The sequence below is a fragment of the Dreissena polymorpha genome, chromosome 11, assembly GCF_020536995.1.
Source record: "Dreissena polymorpha isolate Duluth1 chromosome 11, UMN_Dpol_1.0, whole genome shotgun sequence".
Classification (NCBI taxonomy): domain Eukaryota; kingdom Metazoa; phylum Mollusca; class Bivalvia; order Myida; family Dreissenidae; genus Dreissena; species Dreissena polymorpha.
The window spans coordinates 75,711,833-75,733,762 of NC_068365.1; the positions used below are offsets into that span (position 1 = coordinate 75,711,833).

Below are 21,930 nucleotides of genomic sequence, written 5' to 3' on the forward strand. Positions count from 1 at the left end.
GCCTAAGCGTTCTTGAGTTAACATCCGGAAACTATTTTACTATTTCGGATCACCGTGACCTTGACCTTTGACCTAGTGACCTGAAAATCAATAGGGGTCATCTGCGAGTCATAATCAATGTACCTATGAAGTTTCATGATCCTAGGCCCAAGGGTTCTTGAGTTATCATCCGGAAACCACCTGGTGGACGGACCGACCGACAGACCAACTGACCGACATGTGCAAAGCAATATACCCCCTTCTTCGAAGGGGGGCATAATAAAGGCATACATGGAACTTTAATTTACGTCGAATCTAAAGAGAAACTACCATTACTTTAATTATGGCAATATGATACAGTACAGGTAACTTCAATTGATTTTGTAGGTACAATAACACTGGCAAAAAAGATAACTATTTGATTTATACATGTATATAATGGATATAAATACATGTGTATTTGCTAATTATATTGAAACTTCATCATTGTTATTGTACATGATTCTACTTTTATTATTTAAAAAATAAATCAATGGTTACACAGGAATAGATAATACACGGATCTTGAACGCAAATGTGAGATTATGTAACGAAACTTATATGAACATTAATTTTAAAACTGAAAATTCATTTCGCCAAGAAAATACAAGCTTGCATAAATCAAAATCACATTCATAGAACAATATCGTCAATTACTCCACATGATCAGCGGTTATCTATTCAATCCAGCACTATTGCATTAATCACTATATAATCATTAAAGGAACAATTAAACAATTGTTGATAAAGAAGCAACATTTATTGTCCGTTTGTTTCGTTTTTAAATTACAAATTTTTAATTTCTGACCCCGACTTCTCAAATGTTCTTTAACAGGATTTACTTCAGCAAAATTGCAATGCAGTTAACAAACATTGAAATGAGCTTTTCATTAACATTTGATTTGAAATAAATAGTATAAATGCTATTTTATGCAACAGCATCAGATTTTAGGAATAAAACTGCATTAACAAATGGCTTAAGCTATTTTAACTGAAAACAGACTTATGATTTTATAAGCAATCGGCCTGGCCATTACATTTTGATTCAGCAAGAGATCATACAATAGAAATACATGAGTTCTATTTTCTTTACTATTAAACTTTAAATTAAATCAACAGTAAATCTTCTCCTACCAGCAAATCTGGGAAATAGGATCGTTTGTATCAGGGCATCAAAGTCCTTCACAGTTGTTGCCAAAACCTCAAATGTGTGTTTTGACGTAAACGGTTCAGGAAGTACAATGTCGAAACGAAATGCCACTTTGTATGCGTAATTGTAGGCAAGGCATTCATTTTGCCAATTAATATTGATCAAGCTTTTTTCAGGTTCCATGCCACGCAGAAGTCCGTTTTGTCTGTGTATCTCAATGTAATGCGATAATGAATCGATTGTTATAAAGGGTCCATCTATGCGACATTCACAATGCGGCAAAGCACATTTGCCACCTGAAGCTTTCATCGTGAAAGCCTGTACCAACAACTTCGTAAAAGGACTTCCTTCGTTTCGTAAAGATATGGCCGCATCCGTACTCGCAGTTGCGTTGAATTGAATGAGACGTTGTTCTTCTTCTTTTACTCTGATTCTTTCTGGCTGGCAACAGTCCATGAAAGCTATGACTATTTTAACATGTGTACATTCTTGTATTTTTTTGTTAATGTGTTGCATGCTGACATATTCATTTATGCCAACTTTAAATCCGTCTTTGCCGTGGTGACCTGAGTAGAGAAACACCAACGTGTGAAGATTGTGTCTCATAATCGTCTTAAATGCTTCATCAATCCGGACTGACACAGGTTCTGTTGCTTGCGTTGCCGAATCAATTGTGATTACAGTGCTAGAAATATAACATGGCATTTGAGTATGCACCAATCAAAGTTGGATGGGAAAGGTGGTATAGTGAAGATATAACAGTTCAATATTTTTATGAATTGGCTCTTATGTAGTGACCCGTAGTGACCTTGACAGATGATGCAAGGAGACGGCTGTTATACATAATAAATTGTCTTATGGTGGTTTACATTTACTGCAAATAATCTTAAATTATTGCAAATTTCTGTCTGAGACAATACTTTCCTGAAGGACATCGAGAGCAGGATGGTCACATTGACGCAAAGATACACAGATAGTGCAACTGTTATATGCCACTTTTTTCAAATGAAGGCATAATCAACAACCGCAAATGCTTACATTATGTTAAATATTGAGCTTCTATTGTTCCTAAAAATGCTTTGATGCACTACATCATTTACATTTATTTTATATTTTTTATCAAATTATTTACGCCAATCTTTTCAGACAGCATGTATATTTTTTATTAATACTTTTTATTTGAAACACGTTAAGGTAGGTTATTTGTGGCTTTACATTAATTAAAACTAACACGGAGCTTCTTTGCTTTTAGAATATGTAAATAATGACATATGTTTCATTTTTATCAAATTATAAACAAAGCATGATTATGTTTTTAATGAACATAATGCTTTATATTGATAAGAAAAGGGACTTTACCTTACACACATCGATGGAAGAACTTTCGATGATATAGTATGTGCAAACATCTTCACATCATTTCGAAACGGATTGTTGTCTTCGTCGAATCCAGCTATTAAAATGGCACCCCATCCATCTCCTAAATTAGTGTAGTTAAGCGATGAATTTCAAATCAATATACAGTTAAAATATTGTATTTAATAATATAATAATGTTAATGTTTACAGAATAATAACCAATATGTTAATCATATCAAATACATGGTACACAGAAGCAAAGAAGGTGTGTTGAATTTTGAATTTACCTATGATAGATTTTATCTCGTTATCGCACGCCTGACACTTGACTGGATTTACGTACGAATTCCTCATGCAGGCACAACATATTTTGATTTTTGTTGTGCAGTTAGAATGATTTATTTCTGATACTCGGCGAAAGGAAAGATTTTCTGAAATACAATATTAGAACGTCTACTGACAATGTGATTACGCTGTAAAATAACGGACACCTGTACATTTTGGAAGCAATCAATTTTTTTATCTCGACCACAAAACTTATATTTGTGTTATGCCGTTTCAGTTTAAAAACTGAAAAATTGTATTGAATATTAACGGTAATCATTATATATTGAAACATTTTAAAGTTGTCGACGCAATATATTATTAAACCTTGTTTCAACAATGAAACGTGTTTAAAATGAAAACAAAAGCATACCAAATAATACAACAGCTTGTCACAGTAGTGCCAAATCCCCGGCGAAATGTGTTATCTTGTATGACATTTGTTTTAGAGAGTAGAATAATATTTGTAAAACATGGCACCTGTGTCATCTATTTATGTTGCAAGGATCAATTAGTTATATAGTGTTGGAGTTATGCTGTAGATATTAAAATTTATGGAAATGAAAGAAAGGGAAGCAATTAAAAAAAAAAGACTATAAACAGTTACTGTTCTTGATCACTGTATTTTTCCTTAAACTTATCTATTCATTTTACAGTGAAGACTTCAGTGTTCAAATTTAAATATTATTGTAAAAATAGATAAAGGGAGATATTAAAAATTGAAAAGCTAAAATATTTACTATGAAACTAATTTAATATAATTTAAAATTATAAATAAATAAAATATAAATAAAACAATAAAATCATAAAATAAAGAGATATACATGTAATTCAAAAAGTACGACCGAAAGAGTTACGGTTCATGTTCACTGCACTTCTTCTAGTTGCAATCTGTCTATATTTCTAGTTTCAAGTAAATTCCTTCAGTAGATTTAGAGTTATGCTCCGGAAAAAAAATACTTTAAAATTTAATAAAGTGAGGAAATTCAAAAACTAAGGCAGCAAGAGTTATGTTTTTTTCTTCATTGCACTTTTCCTACTGTTTTATTTCAAGTTTCAAGTAAATCCTTTCAGTAGATTTAGAGTTATGCCCCGGACAAATATTTACTTTGAAATTAAATAAAGGGGATAATTAAAAACTAAGGTAGATAGAGTTATGGTTATTAGTCACTGCACTTCTCCTACTTGTCATCTGTTTATATTTCAAGTTTCAAGTAAATCTCCTCAGTAGATTTAGAGTTATGCTGCGGAAAAAAATTTACTTTGAAATTATATAAAGGGAGATAATTCAAAAACTAAGGTAGACAGAGTAATGGTTCTTGATCACTTCAATTCTTCAAGTTGCCATCTGTTTATATTCTAAGTTTAAAGTAAATCCATTGAATAGATTTGGAGTTATGCTCTGGACAATGTTTCGGACGTCCAAGTTTAATCAAGCTTGAGTCATAACTGTTGCCCGCAAAGTGACAATATAATTTCTTAATGCTAGTGGCCCAGATTTCAACTTATGTTAAACAATGTTAAAATACATTATGGTAAAGTTTCATTAATATTGAGTCATAAATATGGCATCAAGTTTTTCCTTAGATTTGACATGGTGAACTAGTCTTAGTAAAATCTGTCCCAGATTAGAACCAGACATTGACATTGTCAAGATAAACATGCAGAAATATATATGAACTCTATTGTCGTAACAAGAATGTTCTAGGATTTGACCTGTTGGCCTAGTATTGTTTTGATGAACATGATATTCAAACTGGGCCTAGATTTTATGAGAAAAAAAACACAGTTTGATCAAGTTTCAGCAAGATTGACATTTGGCTCTAGAGTTAAAAAAAAATCTACGATTTTACCAGGTGACCTTGTCAGACAGTTTTGAAACGTACGGAGTCTATATTTGAGCTCGGCCTAGCTTTTGTCAACAAAATCGTTTTAACATCGTTTCAGATTTGTTTTCTTACATTTGACCTAGGTTTTGGACACACGCGACCCAGTTTGAAATAGTCCTAGATATTGTCCTGATAAACATTCTTACAACGTAACATCAAGATTGAGTCAAGAGCTATATATGCTGCTTCTAGAGTTATAATACAGCTTTCCTTAGATACGACCTGATGACCATTGTTTGGACGCAGGTGGCTTAGATTCGTACTCGGCCCATATATTGTCAAGATTAACAATCTGGTCAAGTTTTATAACAATTTATTTATGAATGTGACCTCTTTAGTGGTAACATGGGTTTCATACAATTTGACATGATGACCTTTTAATGCACGTGACCTATATTCAAATAGAACCTAGGTAGTGCAAAGATAAATACACTGATCAAGTTTAATCAATATTGAATAGTACATGCTGCCTTTTAGAAAGGCTACACACTTTTTCTAAGATTTGATCTGTTGACATAGTTTTTGGACGCACGTGGTCTAGATTCAAACTCAGCATAGTACCGGTAAATGTCAATATAAAGATTTTGAACTTTTTGACCTAGATTGGATTTTAACGTAGATATTGTCAAGAAAAAATATTATGACCAAGTTAAATCAAGATTCAGTCATGAATGTAGCTTGTAGAGTGGAAACATTAGAGATGTAACTCGTAATATTTTAATCGTTTTTACATAAATGTTAATTGAAATTTTTGTTGACATAAAATTGTGGTAAACTCTTAATACCAACACAATCGCGACAGGAATGTCAGAGTTCTTGTCTCTTCTTATAATAAATGCGAACAATTGCCGTTTCAGGTTTTCTAACATACTATTCACCACATATCACGGATATGTTGCATAGAAAGGAAATCAAGTTCGATAACTAGCCAAACGATATTGCTTCCCATGAGGTCCATCTTGATCACATGATTATATTTTTGTCCACGACCTTGTTTATTTATATTATATATGCCAAGTTCTTGAAATGACGCACAATAAAACCAGAGACATTTAACATTAATTCACAAATTAGCACCAAACACTCTTCATACTTGTATCAAAGACATGGAATAATAATTCAATACTAACTGCAATCAATTACTTACCTTTTTCCAATTGTCCATTAACCACACATATTTCGCAGTTATTGTCATCCAGGACCGTCCATTTTTGTATTGATTCTTTGATTAAAATCGACTGTAATTAAAAACAGATAACAATTGATCTACGTGTTTTCATTAACAACAGCTGCAATGAAAATCTTCTTTTCTCAATATATATATAATGGAAGAAAGAAAACATGTTTAAAACATACACAAGAATTGATGAACGCACAGTATAGAATAAATATTTTTAAGAGCTGTTGTTTTTTCTGAAAATTTTAGTTGAGGTAAGTACGGAACAAGTACATTTATCAAGAGGTGTATACTGGCCCTAAAGCGCTCGCATGAGTTCAAGGCATCCACCTGTTTAACTTGACCTATTGATTTATTTTGTTGCCCAAGTTAACTCATCAAGTTGACTCACATTCAAAAACGCACTAGATATTTTCAAGATAAAAATTCTTACTAAGTTTTAATAATACTGAATCGATAATGCTGCCTGTATAGTTGTAACACGTTTTTGTTAATATTTTACCAGGTGTCTAAGTAATTGGGCATAGATTCAAATTAGACTTAGATATTATCAAGATAACTATTATTGGCATCGCACTGAAGTGCGGCGACTCGTATGTAATACGTTTTTTTATCGCTTATAGGAGAAGTTATTTTACAAATCAATGTATATATTTTTGTTGTCAGATTATCTTGCATAGTGATGATTTTGTGTGTAAATTAGTGTAAATAAGTACTGCATTTGTGCCTATAACATTTACTACAACATTTATTGTCAATAATGTAAAGCTAATTCTTTTAATTAATAACTGATTACAGGGACTGGGCAATAATAAAAGATCACAGGGACTGGGCAAATACGCGAACCGGTGAAACTTACTGGTTTTGTATAAAAACAAAACATAATCAACATATATTAATTTTGTGGTTTTTCTAACAACAGCGCAGACTTTTGCTGTTCCAGTTTTGGTTAACGCGTATTTTCTTCAATTTTACAAGACGACAGCGATTACACGGTTTATTGCTTTATTGATAACCGTTACACTACAGTCACTTATTAATATCTTAGTTAGAAGGTGATTTTTGAAGCGGTTCCGTAGTGTAGTGGTTACACGCTCGCTTCACACGTGAGAGGCCCAAGGTTCGAGCCCCAGTAGAATCAAATTATTTTATTTGTGTTCTATGTTAACTTTTTATTTTGATGTAGACATTTTAGTTTAAATAAATATGCTGTTTATTGTAACCATTTTTTGTTTTTATATTGCCCATGAAATATATGTGTGAGAGGGTGGGGGGGGGGGATTCGTAAACACATTAAAACTTTTACAGTGTTTTCATATCAATGAGTACTCAACCCCTATCTTAAATGAGCAACGTAAGAATAAGTTAAGAATCATCTCCCCTTGAAGTTGAGAAAATATGAAATTACGTTTACAAGATGAAGCAGATTTTTTAAAAACCTACACAGTTCTGTTCCATTAATGAAAACTGCACACGGATGCCAGTAAAAAAAGAAACCAATGTAAATAAAAATATGAACTATGACATATTTGGGGGTTACAACACAAAATCATAGATAATGGTTATTTGGCAGTTATAACACATTATCATAGATAATGTTTTTTTGGGTGTTATAAAACACAAGAGTGCCAAACTGTCACAAGATACGCCCGTTTGAAGGTTTCGGACAACTTGATAACTTTACCATGACCTATATTTGAACTTGACCTACAAACATGTATCATCTAGACACAACATCTGACCGAATTTGGTAAAGATCAGATGAAAACTACTTCAATTAGAGAGTGGACACCATGCTAAATGCTTGAAATGCACTAAGTCCACCTGTGACCTAGTTTTTGTCCCGGCATGACCCATATTGGAACTTGACCTAGATTATAGTCTCGATACAACTTCTGACCAAGTATGGTGATTATCAGATGAAAACTACTTTTATTACAGAGCGGAAATCATGCTAAATGCTTGAAATGCACTAAGTGACCCCGTGACCTAGTTTTTGACCGGGCATGACCCATATTCAAACTTGACTTTGATATTGTCCAGATACAACTTCTGACCAAGTTTGGTGATGATCGGATAAAAACTACTTCAATTATAGAGCGGACACCATGCTAAATGCTTGAAATGCACTAAGTGACCCTGTGACCTAGTTTTTGACCCATAACACATATTCGAACTTAACCTAGATATTATCTAGATAAAATTTCTGACCAAGTTTGGTGAAGATCGGATGAAAACTATTTGAATTAGAGAGCGGACACTGCTGTGGACGCCGCCCGCAACCAAGGTTAAACTATTATACGTCCTGTTTTTTTAAAACGGGCGTATAAAAAAATCTAAGAAAAGATATCAACTAGATGCAACTACTGACCAAGTTTGGTGAAGATCGGATGAATACAATTTGAATTAGAGTCCGGACAAAGTGGCGCCGTTGAAAATGCACTAATTGACCCTATGACCTAGTTTTTGACCCGGCATGACCCATATTCGAACTTGGCCTATATATCAACTAGATGCAACTGCTGACCAAGTTTGGTGAAGATCGGATGAATACAATTTGAAATAGAGTCCGGACAAAGTGGCCCCTTTGAAAATGCACTTATTGACCCTATGACCTAGTTTTTGACCTGGCATGACCCATATTCGAACTTGGCCTAGATATCAACTAGATGCAACTGCTGACCAAGTTTGGTGAAGATCGGATGAATACAATTTGAATTAGAGTCCGGACAAAGTGATGCCTTCCGCCCGCCGCCCGCCGCCCGCCGCCCGCCCGCCCGCCAAGGGGTTTCACATAATACGTCCCGTATTTTATACGGGCGTATAAAAATCATAGATAATGCTTTTACCAGTATCTTTTTATATTTTGTTTAAAATAATCAGCCAATATATTAATATTTACAGTAGAAAAAAAATCGTTCGATGTAACTTCATCGAGTACCTTTTACACTGAAATTCCCGACGCCCTTTGATGCTTTTGCATCAATACTTATCTTGTAACCAATTGTAATCAAGATTGTGTCATGAATGTGGCTTCAAAACTGGTAACAAGGTTTTTCTAAGATTTGAATTGGTGACCTAGTTTTCGGACGCTTGTTAATAAGATTCAAATACGTGATAGATATTGATTACATAAACATATTTTCTAAGAGTCATCAAGGTTGAATTATAACTAAGAGCTCTAGAGAATTAACAACCTTTATCGTATCTTTGTTACATTTTTTTTTTGACGAACCAGAGTTGAACAGATAGTGTTGACACTAGATAGTGTCATGATAAATATTCTGACTAAATTTGATCAAGATTACTTCATACACGTGGCCTCTTAAGTTGCAACATATTGATCAGAAGTGCTTTTGGATGCACGTTACCCAGACTCCATCTCGGCCTTAATATGGTCAAGATAATGTCGCAATACGTTTCATAAATATGAAGTCATAATTAAGGCTACTAGAGTTGTAACAATGTTTTTATAAGATTTCGCAAACATACCTTGAGTGCCCTCATGAGCAATACATAGAGGATATTTGTTCATGTCAGTAAAAGATCGTTTGTTATTTCACGATTGATCAGAGAAAATATATGTTCGCCACGAGTGAAAATATAATTTTTCTATGATCACAAGTGAAATAACAAACGATCTTAGCTTTACATGAACACACTTTCTGTTCCTTTTATGCCACTTTTTCAAAAAAATAATTAACAGCTGTTTCCCTTTCCCTGAAAAGTTAACCTTTCTCCCGTGTCGTGCCTCAGGACATTTCAATACATAAAATAAAGTTATTGTTTCGACGAAATAACGTCACTATTGCAGGGAAATTCTCCAATTAAATTATTTTACAATATAAATAAACAGTGAAAACAAAAGCATAAAAAAAAGAAAATTTGTTGGATTCGGTGGAATACCGATTTTAATTCACTCGTGATCATAACAATCTTGACATGATAATCTAAAAATAGAAAAAGTAGTTCCGAAAAATTAATATTTTCACCGGTGAAAATAATAATTTGTCTTTTTCACTGCTGTTATTTTACTGCAGAAGTGTCATATTTTATCATAAGGTATAAAAGAAAAAGCTTTAAGTTCAGGACATACGATATTTATGCGACACACGTCGCACAATGCCGGACATGGACTGACCACAACAACTTACCATTCTTCGTGCTCAGGTGAGTTTAAAACACTACCACTACGTGAAATACATAAACAACACCCAACCACGTAATTATATATGTTTTCAACTATTATTTCAAGCTTCCAAATTCGCACAAAAAATTAGTTTTAAATCTTAATTATTGCGGGTTGTGGCAACGTTTAGTATAACTATGTGTTTATTACAAGATTCTCACCTTCAATGATGTGCGTATTAAAGCTGAGGATATTTGGCCCCTTATTTCGTCATCATCTACGCTAGATATGCATCGACTAGCTATACTGGACACACTCTTCCAGACATAATCAATTGTCCATATGCGTCTCTAAAAACATGACAAAGAATATTATTATAATAACTATTGTGGTCATGATCGTTTTTTGTTTAGCTACTCAATATTATACCTTAGTCTAAACATTCCTGCAGAGAATCATATTCGAAGGTGTTCTTGTGTAAGGGTTTACTGTAATATCACTAAATGTGATTAAGACAAAACATTAACATTCAAGCACAATAACGGAAATCTGCTTTGCTTGTTTCGCGATTGAACGTGGATGAAATCAATATTTTTCCTGCTATTGACAATAATGTGCATGTTTGTCAATCGATGTTGCATTCCATGTCTTTTCAAATTGTTGAATGGGCTGATCAAAATTATACAATGTCCTTTTTATAATCAAAAAGCAATAAAACCCTAAACAAATGGTTCTGAAGTGCGAAAACACAAATATGCACTTCACCCACAAAATTCCAATGCATCAAATAAAACTTCACCAAAATAATATACGTAATGATATTTTCCGAAAACAAAGTACTAATGGAACAGAAGGACATAAAAAACCTTTTTGAAGTATTTTTTTCGGGAGAATGTACAAAGCAGCGGCTATATACTTCCTATTTTGGTGCATCATACACACCAAATAAACACATTTTCAATGTATGATAGTTGTTATGCTACGCCGTTGTACTCACCTTTTAGGTAACTATAGTTCATTTATATAGCGTCAAAAAACAGAGAGAAATTAGCCCAAACGAGTTGACAGTCTGTGGACGCCATTTAAATATCAAGCATGGTAAGTACTATTCGACTTTCTAGTTTACCCGCAACTGTTTACTTTAATACCTGATGGGGTTTATACATGGGAAATACACGACTAATTGAAGATTAAGTCTAGTAAAATCCAGACCGAAATGTTTTCCAGAAAACGCGCATATACAAATAAATGCAAATATTTTTTCAATTAAGAAATTCTTAAGGCCCGTCTAATGTTTTGTTTAAATTAAATTAAATTATTTTATAAGAATAGTCTTCAATATTTAAATTAAAGTTTGATTGGATGTAAATAAGGAAAGATAAAAATCAGCGCGTTAGTTGAGCACTTGCTCTATCAAGCATTAGAGACAATCTTCGCATTGACAAACATGCTCCAAGTGAAAACATAGGAGAGCAGCTGTTTTTTAGCCTGACAGTGAAAATAAGATATTTTTCTAAGTTATTTACTCCAATAAGCATTAAATTGAGTCTACGCTCAAATAATGCAATGGCCTATGCTTAACCTTTCGTGGATTAGTTTTCGTTCAACACGGTAGAAAATTTGTTTCTGCATATCATGATAATTAATGATATGCTATTGAAACAGAAATGTTCTGCATAGTATTATAAAGCAAATTAATTTAATTCTTATTAAGAATTGAATTGAATTGATATTGGTGTATTGTGTTTGGGCTGAAGTTATCTGTTTTAGGCACCGGCCTCAAGCTAATATGGCAGCCATCAACACAATAACGAGGTTAATATGAAACAAAAGCACCGCATAACGGGTGCCAATGCTCGGCTGCGAAAGCTTGTCATATTTTTTTAGAGGTCACAGTGACCTTGACCTTTGACTTAGAGACCCAAAAATGTGTGCGGCGTGAAGAGCTCATCAAGGTGCATCTACATGGAAGCACTTCGATTTTATAGCACGTTTAAGCACGACGCGGACGGCGGACGACACGACACGACAAGCTGGCTATGACAATACATCGAAAACAGCCGAGCTAATAAACTAAGTATAATTTATTATATAGATATAATATTTTCAATATAAAGTAGCATTCCCATTTACAATAGGCATTAATGTTTCCTCTCAAGGTTTATTTAACCTTTAGTTTGTTAGTGTTGTCCTTAAAGTCACATGCGTTTATGGAAGTATTTGCCTTTGATCAATTATTTGGTGTAGACGTCTTCAAAATACAGGATATAGATAAAGAAATGGTTAATATAGTGAACAATGGAACTCCAAATCTGGACAGATATTCAAAATTAATTGACACATATGTGTACTGGCAAGTCAAATGTCGCAAATAGGCTTTACTTTTTCTAAGCTAGTTAGATATGATGTAATATATATTTAAAGTATTGTGCGCAACCAAATGAAATTTAAATATTTTTGAGAAAAAAAACAACTATTGAGTTCATATACATACCTACAAGCTTTTTCAAATGATACGATTTTAAAATACAAATTCACCTGTATCAAATCTTCAAAATTCACCATATCCAACAGTTTCAGTGGTATCTGAGAAGGACGTGTTCCCTCAGGACCTAGGCCGGTTAAAATTTCCCGAATAACTGGAAAAAAGAATTATAACACATATATAACTAACTTAATTAAGAAACAATCTTGTCATCCTAAATATGTCTTATATTGCTTGTGAACTCGTCATGTAACCAAATAATCAGATAGGAAAGAAAATTATTTAAAAAAAAATACTTTTGACAAAAATGCAACGGGCCAATAACAAACGACGTTAAGAAGGTGTATATTTCAAACATATAAAACACCTGAAACATGTTCAGAAGGAAATTTCTTTCCCATTATACTTAAGTGGTACTTTTTCTATATTGATCAGAATGATACAAACAGTAAACCATTGAATATAACAAGAGCACCGCCTTGCTGGTGCAGACCGCTCATCTATTTTCTTTTTAAAGGTGAAGGGACTTTTAATTTAAATCACAAAGGAGGGAGAGGTGGAGTGAAGAGGGGTGTATAGTGTGGGGGTGTGGACATTTAGTACATTATCTTCCAAAAATGCGAAGAAAAAAAAATTCCGGGGCGGGGGGGGGGGGAATTCTTGGGTGTGATGGTTGGATGGTATTTCAAAAATAATATAATAAAAATTAATATTTGTGTTTTTTAACCGTTTCAAAAAAAAATTGGGGAAGGGGTGGGGTGTGGGGGGTAGAGTGTGAGGGTGTGGTGGTCATTTGTGAGATGATCTTAAAACAAGGGAAAAAATTGTCACAAAACCAGGTTTTCATTGTGAAAAAAAATCTGATAAAGGGAGACAACTCAAACTGAACTTTTGAAATGAACAAACAAATTAACCCCCTTTGTAAGTTTGTTTTAAAATAAATCTATTTTTAGTTGTGGCGACCTTGACATTGGAGATATTGATGTGATTTTTTCGTGCGACACACCGTCCCATGATGGTGAACAAATGTGCCAAATGATTTTAAAATCTCATAATGAATGACATAGTTATAGACCAGACAAGCTCATTTATGGCTATTTTTTACCTTTGAACTCAAAGTGTGACCTTAACCTTGGAGATATTGACGTAATTTTTTCGCGCGACACACCGTGTAATGATGGTTAACAAATGTGCCAAATGATTTTAAAATCTCACAATGAACGACAAAGTTATGGCCCGGACAAGCTTGTTCCGCCCGCCCGCCAGCCAGCCAGCCAGCTCGCCCGCATTCGCCAATCTAATAACCATTTTTTTCCTTCGGAAAACCTGGTTAAAAAAAAAAAATTTAGGGGGGGGGGGGGGATTCGGGGGGGGGGGGGGAGGGGGGGAGGGTACTGGGGATGGTTTGGGTGGAGTCTATTGTGGTATGTCAGGTAAGAGTAGTTTTGTCAAAGTATCAATCAAATCTAATCATAAATAAAGAAGTTATGGCAATTTTAGCAAAATTTAATCATTTTACCTTGAGAGTCAAGGTCATTCAGAGGTCAAGGTAAAATTCAACTTGCCAGGTACAGTAACCTCATGATAGCATGAAAGTATTTGATGTTTGAAAGCAATAGCCTTGATACTTTAGAAGTAAAGTGGATCGCAACACAAAATTTAACCATATATTCAAAGTTACTAAGTCAAAAAAGGGCCATAATTCCGTAAAAATGACAACCAGAGTTATGCAACTTGTCCTTTTACTGTCCCCTTATGATAGTTTGCGAGAGTTCCAAGTATGAAAGCAATATCTTTGATACTTTAGGGGTAAAGTGGACCAAAACACAAAACTTAACCAAATTTTAATTTTCTAAGTATAAAGGGCCCATAATTCCGTCCAAATGCCAGTCAGAGTTACATAACTTTGCCTGCACAGTCTCCTTATGATAGTTAATAAGTGTTCCAAGTATGAAAGCAATAGCTTTGATACTGTAGGAATAAAGTGGACCTAAACACACAACTTAACCAAATTTTCAATTTTCTAAGTATAAAAAGGGCACATAATTCTGTCAAAATGCACGTCAGAGTTATCTAACTTTGCCTGCTCAGTCCCTTCATGATAGTAAGTAAGTGTACCAAGTTTGAATGCAATAGCATTGATACTTTCTGAGAAAAGTGGACCTAAACGCAAAACTTAACCGGACGCCAACGCTGACGCCAAGGTGATGACAATAGCTGATAATTTTTTTTTTAAATAGATGAGCTAAAAATATTTAAACCTGGTTAACGCCTTGAAACGGACATTATTTATTGGGATTATAAAACCCGCTTTTGGAAATACATTCACAATTCTCAGTACGGTATGTTTATTCTATGAATTAAACTAAAGAAGCTGTGTAATGTTGCGATTTTCTTAGGTCTTACCAACACCGAAAGCATACAAATCCAGTAAAGGGCTCAGTTTGTGAACACCTGGTGGACGGTATAATTCCGTTCCTGCTAAAGGCGCTGTTGTTATATTGCTTCCTGTCATTGACTCCCTTGACAAGCCAAAATCTATCAACCTAGCGTTGAATTTTTTGTCAAGCACGATGTTCTTTGACTTGATGTCCAAATGTAGAATGGTTCCCCTTTTGGAAAGATAATGAATATGAAAAAAATACTTAAACTTTGGACGCAGGGTCAGTAATATCTGAGGCCTCTACTAGCAATGATATCATCTGATAAAACAAGCTAGAATCCCCGTGTGCAGAATAAAGGAAAACACAGTTAGTGCGTGTCTCTATGGATATTCTTTTTTAAGTATGCATCCGAGCAGCTTGTTCACAACGCATTCATACACTATTAAAAAATCGGAATAGTCGGTATACGCAACTGAACCTTTCAGAACACGTTTGGAATGCATTTGGGAGAATCGGTACACTGTAGTGACTTGAGCAAACACCGTTCATATTTAATCCCAACATAAACGGTTCAGAGATGATTGTGGTTCAAATGCTTTTTTTCTAATTCACGTTCTTAATTTGAGTTCAATATAAATATCAAAATGGAACACATACCGAAACGAATTACTTGTATGCATGTAGTCTATTCCACAAGCTATCTGGTAGCTCACTTTCAGCCTTGTTTTCCAGTCAAGTAGAACCTTGTCCCCATTGTCGGATCGAAGAGCATCGAACAGATCACCATTTTCAAAATACGGTGAAATCAAGTAACATATACTGTAATGTAAACGATATATTAATATAAAATAATAAGAAATAACGACAGTAACTGTTGCAAAAGTGGATTGTATGATGTTCATAAGGAGAAGTTAGGCTTAATATTAATATCAAATTAACGCATGCACACACAGCTGTACGTGTGTGCATGCGTAGGTGCGCGCGTTGGTACGTGTTCATTCGCATGCCTGTGCTGTGCAGTCATGCCATTTTACATGGATATAGTGAATGTGCATGAACGTGTTTGGGAAATGACTGTATCATGCATTCGAAATATATTAGTTTAACCGCTAATCATATTAAGGCAATATGTCGTGTGAAATATCAATGCGCTCGCTTAAAGGTCAATATGATAATTATCACTTGCAGCGTTTGTATGATAAAAAATTAATAGTTATAATAAAATGATATTTTCGTGCAAGTTTGTTTTTATAAGCATGAGGATATTCCGTAATACTATGAAACCATTATATATCGTCAGTCAGTATTATGCCCCCCTTCGAAGAAGAGGGGGTATATTGCTTTGCTCATGTCGGTCGGTCGGGCCGTCCGTCTGTCCACCAGGTGGTTGTCATACGATAACTCAAGAACGCTTGGGCCTAGGATCATGAAACTTCATAGGTACATTTATCATGACTCGCAGATGACCCCTATTGATTTTGAGGTCACTAGGTCAAATGTCAAGGTCACGGTGACTCGAAATAGTAAAATGATTTTTGAATGATAATTCAAGAATGCATACGCGGCCAACAGGGCACACTCTGAACAATATAACTGAAGCAACTGGTCTGTAATCCTAAATCTATAATTATCAGTCCAATGAAACATCATCCTTTTAGTAAAATACAGTGGATCATTAAAAATATTATCAGAATATGAGATTTTTGCATATTTTGTATATTAAATATTGTGTTAATGTTTAATTTTGTTGATTAATATAAATATAAGCAGGACAGGGGAGGCGATACACTACAGGGGAAACAAATGCAATAAGTTTAAATTTATTGTTACAGCATTTGCCTCCCTTGTAATAGATTTAAAATTTACCAAATGTAAGGCTAACTGCATTTTTGTAATGCATACTACTACTACTACTACTACTACTATTACTACTACTGCTGCTGCTGCTGCTGCTACTACTGCTACTACTACTTCTTCTTGTACTACTACTACTACTACTACTACTACTACTTCTACTGCTACTACTACTACTACTACTACTCTACTACTACTACTACTACTACTACTACTACTACTACTACTACTACTTCTACAACTACTCTACTACTACTACTACTACTACTACTACTACTACTACTACTACTACTACTACTACTTCTACTACTAATACTACTACTACTATTTCTTCTACCACCACCACCACCACCACCACCACCACCACCACCACCACCACCACCACCACCACCATTCACAGTGACAAAAAACGTATTCACACAATGGCTGCTACTACAACTTATAGCCCATATAGGGGGGCATGCATGTTTTACAAACAGCCCTTGTTTTTCGTATATTTCGTCAGTCGACCGATTGACGAATTCAAGATCCTAACGAACAATTATGTCCCATATTTGAACAAATTAAGACTGAATTTCCAAAGGCATGAGGCACTAAAATCCAACGTAATCCAAGCATACATACTCCGTCGGTTACGTAATCAAGATAAATCCGGTTTTGACTTAAAAATTAGATTACACAGTGAACTTAACTGACACGTGACATTGCTCTAAAACGCGAAAGCAGTACAGCTGTATCGACTGCGTTGACTTCGTTTAGGTAGAATTGTAATGATAGGCGCTAATTGTTAACAACTTTATTACCTATTGTGTGTATTGTGTTTTCCAGTGTTGTTGCAGAAGATTATACAGCCTCCACGCACCGGATTAGATCCGGATCAAAGACAATAAACACAATTAAAAGATGGCGATGTATATACTTACCGTATACTTTTTCCGCATTGATTACAAATAAATACATAACATTTTATTTGGAATTTGGTTGTTTGCGTTTAACTACAATACAGGTGTAAAATTGCTTGTGCGTCGTTTTATGGGCTATCGATCTTTTTAATCATTGACATCTTTTACAAGTTTTACGATACATGTTTCAAATAAGTGTTACTTGTAGCAATTTAAAACGTAACAGGTAAAGATAAATTAGCAATCATGACGATTAGTTACATCTAAACGTAGGGAAATTGTTTTCAAAAATTCACTTTTATTTTTGCGCGATTCCAGGAAAGCACGTGTTTCGAATGACTGAGTATGACGCAATAAAACATTGCTTTGTATCCTATTGCATTCAATCTAATTTAAACTCACTCGTCCATTGGTTGTTACAATTAAATCTGAACTTTGCCCTATGAAACCGCTGTCCCATAATGCACTGTTAATTTTACACTTCTTAAAATTATTGTACTTAAGGTTCATGTAGAGGCTTCATTTTGAAAAATGTGGGACCCCTAGCATTGAACTCAAATTTGACTAAAGGGAGAGTGCCACATTGAAAATGTATACATATATGCTTTAAAGGATGTTTTTCCTTCAAACTGCTACCAATTTTGTACATCAACGTATCATAACATCCACAAAATCAATCAAAATACAAAGCGATTTTAACACTAAAATAAACATTATTTTCAAAAATCTGAATCATGTTTATTCCACGTATTTCGGCGGAAAATTATATAACTAGTGAATAATATCGACATTGACGAGGGCAAGTTACGCTTAAATAGTAAAAAAAGTTTACATATCTAGAAATATCAAAACTCGAACACATGTCATTTCATCACCATGGGGGAGGCCATTTTTAAATCAATAAAATAGAAAGAAACATGCTAAAAACTCACTCATCGCCTAATTGACATTCCAAACGGTTGACGATGACAAATGCATTGGATTGTAATCTTTCCGTTGATGTTTGCAAACTGCACGATCAGACCTCATAAACACTCAAAAGAATAACTATGTAAGAAGCATTTCACCAATGTTTACAATCGTTGTCGAATCACACGACATATATTATTGCGCATAAAATAGTACGCTTACAGACTGATAGAAAGATCGATACGTAACTCTGTTCAATACATCACGGTATACTATTCTATAGATAATATATAATAATACATCGCTTTAACAATCTAAAAGTAGAAATAATTCTTTTAAACGGAGTTTTTAATAACGAAAGTGAAAACAACGGAAGTTGGATGGATAGTCTGTGAGATGCACTTCGGCTCCAGAAAAACAATACAAATAAACTAAAAAAGACGTGTGGGGGACAATTTTCAGCTGGATAATATTTGTAATAAGGTAAGTGATGATATCTCTACGTGGTCATTTCTATTATTTAGTGCGATCTCTTGCTGATTAATGCTAAAAGTTGTTTTACTAGTTGCCACCCAACTGTCAAAATAAGTATTGTGTTTTCTCAGGTATGTGTATACACATACCCGTTTTTCTCAACACTGCACGTGGTTTCGACCGATTTGTTTTGCACGTTTTTCTACGGATCACAGCGATGGCCACGCTTTCAAAATGGGTAGAAGGAATAGAAATATAAAATCAATCTTTTGCCAATTTCTTTTTATTCCTTTACAATTTTAAATGTCGTCTGCAATCTATTTCAATTTGAGATGGTTTAAAATTTGCAATTTGGTTGAGAGGTAAATAACACAATTGTTAAGCCTTTGAAATAGAATTGTGACTCTTATTATCCACCATACCTGGATTTTTAAAAAGTAGTTACGTTTTAGTTATTTTTAGAATTTTGTTTAGGATATTTATCCAAAAAAGGCAGTTGAATAAAAACTCATTTGTTGTTTTATGACAATAATTTTCTGTCAAATGTTGCTAACTTGACCTTGTATATGTATATAGCTTTGTATTTATTCCACTTAAGGTAGTGCATATCCTTCCTAACTTTAGATTGAGATTTTGTAAATTAGTGTAAAAATATATTGGTTTTAAACCAAAATATGAATAAAGCACACAAATATTGACTGTCAAAAATGTGTTTATGTTATTCTATCCGTCTTTAGCTTTAAAATGATATATAGTTTGACCATATTGTACCACATTCAATGAAGAAAAACCAAAGCGAAGTTTTAATGAATTTTATCCCCCCCCCCATGAACCTTAAATTGATCAAATATTTACGATGAAAAACTCTTGAAACTTTATTGAAAACTGACCAAACAGTTTGCTAACACTAATTTTAACCAATAATCTTCGCACCTTTTCTAATTTGCGCCGATAAAGGTAAGATTGTTATCAGTTGGGCCATGATAATAAATGAATAGGACCAATGGTTTACTCTCGATTGTCCCACATTTTTATTTTAAGAGTAAAATATCGATAACGGAACATACAGGTAAGTCGCATATCTGGGGCTCGAAAAGGGGTATTTATTTCGTGTATTTATTTGATTAAATTAACAAAACATAAACACAAAAGTGTTTCTCGATAAATATTTTATTTTTATTTTCTTCCAATAGAGGGAATATAGACACACTTTATTAACATTTTATATTTAATCACCAATCGATTTAATACCTATAAAAATGAAATATGAATGCATTAAAAAATCAAACAATCTCAGGTAATTTGTTTATTTAACAATCTCCATTTAATCTTAATATTTCGATTCAAAGCATCAATCATTCAATCCGTTATTTAATCTCCCCTCTGAATAAAGATTCTGTATACTTTAATTCGAATGGCATACTAACACTACTTAGTTATAAGTAACACTGTTATAAGATCAATGAGTATACAAGTATACATATTAAAATACAAATCTGAATCCGTCAAGCAAAATGCTCATCCCTTCGTGTTTATTAGTAAATAAATAACGTGGAATTTTGAAAAAAGTGAAGTTAGGTTAATTTATTGATAACGCATGGATATATATTAATGCATGTTTGAGATGTTCAACTGTTATTTAATTATATAAAATAACAGTTTTTATTTATCTTATTTTTTAAATTTAAATTGTATTTATGTTACAGCAGACAAACAATAGATAATTATCGTTTTATACTTTGATCGTAGTTAATCATAATAAATACTAGACATGATATTTTTTACACTTGTATTACCCATCTTACGCCTCTTCACACCTATTTGTACGGTGTATTGAATTTCTAAATGTGGGACAATCGGGACGACACCGGACCGGTTGGCAACTGGCTTCACTGTTTCAAACCCGGGTTTCAAACACTCATTAACGGTTATTCGGTCCCGCTAATCCGCTAATCATAATAATGATACACTAATGGGGGTAAATTACTTCTTCACCTGATAACAAAAGACTAGTATATTGACATTTGACAAACAGGCCCCACATCCTGCAAGTGACTCTCAAGTGTTCTCTCTCTTTCCCACTACGATTTTTTGCAACCGCGATATATTTCGGACAAACAAATCGGATATTGACTGAGGCTTTTTTTTCTTCAGGATTTGGCGAATTTAAGTGCTAACGAAAACGTCATTTTTAATAAAAATGACGAAATTTCGTGCTGGCGAAAATAATTAATTTACAGTATATGAAAACATTAGTTATGAGGCAAAATATTCAATTCAGATAGTTACCTTGTATAAACCTTCTACGAAATGTTCACTGATATTTATGGTTTACATCAACATATGTCAATAAGCAACTATTTATATTTGTAGTTTATTTTACGGGTACATTCGTCGTCTATGAACATATTTTTGGAATCCAAAATCATTTTATCCGTAAAACGTTATAACCAATTATAACATCCGAATGCAAATCCGGTGAAGCCAGTGGTGAAGTTCCATGAACACAGATTAACTGTACATTTTTATGTTCATTTTTTCTCATTTAACTTTTGAAACTGTTCCAACTTTTCACATAAATAATAACATTGCTGTTTATAAGCATGTTGTTTTATGAGGTGGCTTACTGCGTGTGTCGATGTTAAATTTCTAGTAAGCAACATATTTATTATTTTGTTTCGCTTAAGTATCTGAAAAGCGCGTGTAGAGAATACAATGTTAGTGTGATTGTGTGTTTGAAATTATCCGACGAGATGACGAAAGGTTTGCATGGGAAGGCTTGCCGAGCCGTGTAAGCACTTCTGAGACGATTCGCATAAATTCACAATCACACTTACATAGTCTTATATTTATCCTACAATATTTTGTTTATATTTA

At 33.8% G+C, this 21,930-nt stretch overlaps 1 protein-coding gene across 1 annotated transcript in view; it reads right to left on the minus strand.

Annotated features, from left to right (window-relative positions):
* Positions 1 to 21,930, minus strand: part of LOC127850135 (uncharacterized) — a 238,930-nt gene that overhangs the window by 205,490 nt on the left and 11,510 nt on the right. Inside the window, 8 exon segments of the mRNA XM_052382939.1 lie at positions 1,153 to 1,853; positions 2,528 to 2,648; positions 2,814 to 2,957; positions 5,887 to 5,977; positions 10,267 to 10,395; positions 12,584 to 12,684; positions 14,937 to 15,142; positions 15,572 to 15,733. Coding sequence (XP_052238899.1) covers positions 1,153 to 1,853; positions 2,528 to 2,648; positions 2,814 to 2,957; positions 5,887 to 5,977; positions 10,267 to 10,395; positions 12,584 to 12,684; positions 14,937 to 15,142; positions 15,572 to 15,733 — 1,655 coding nt within the window.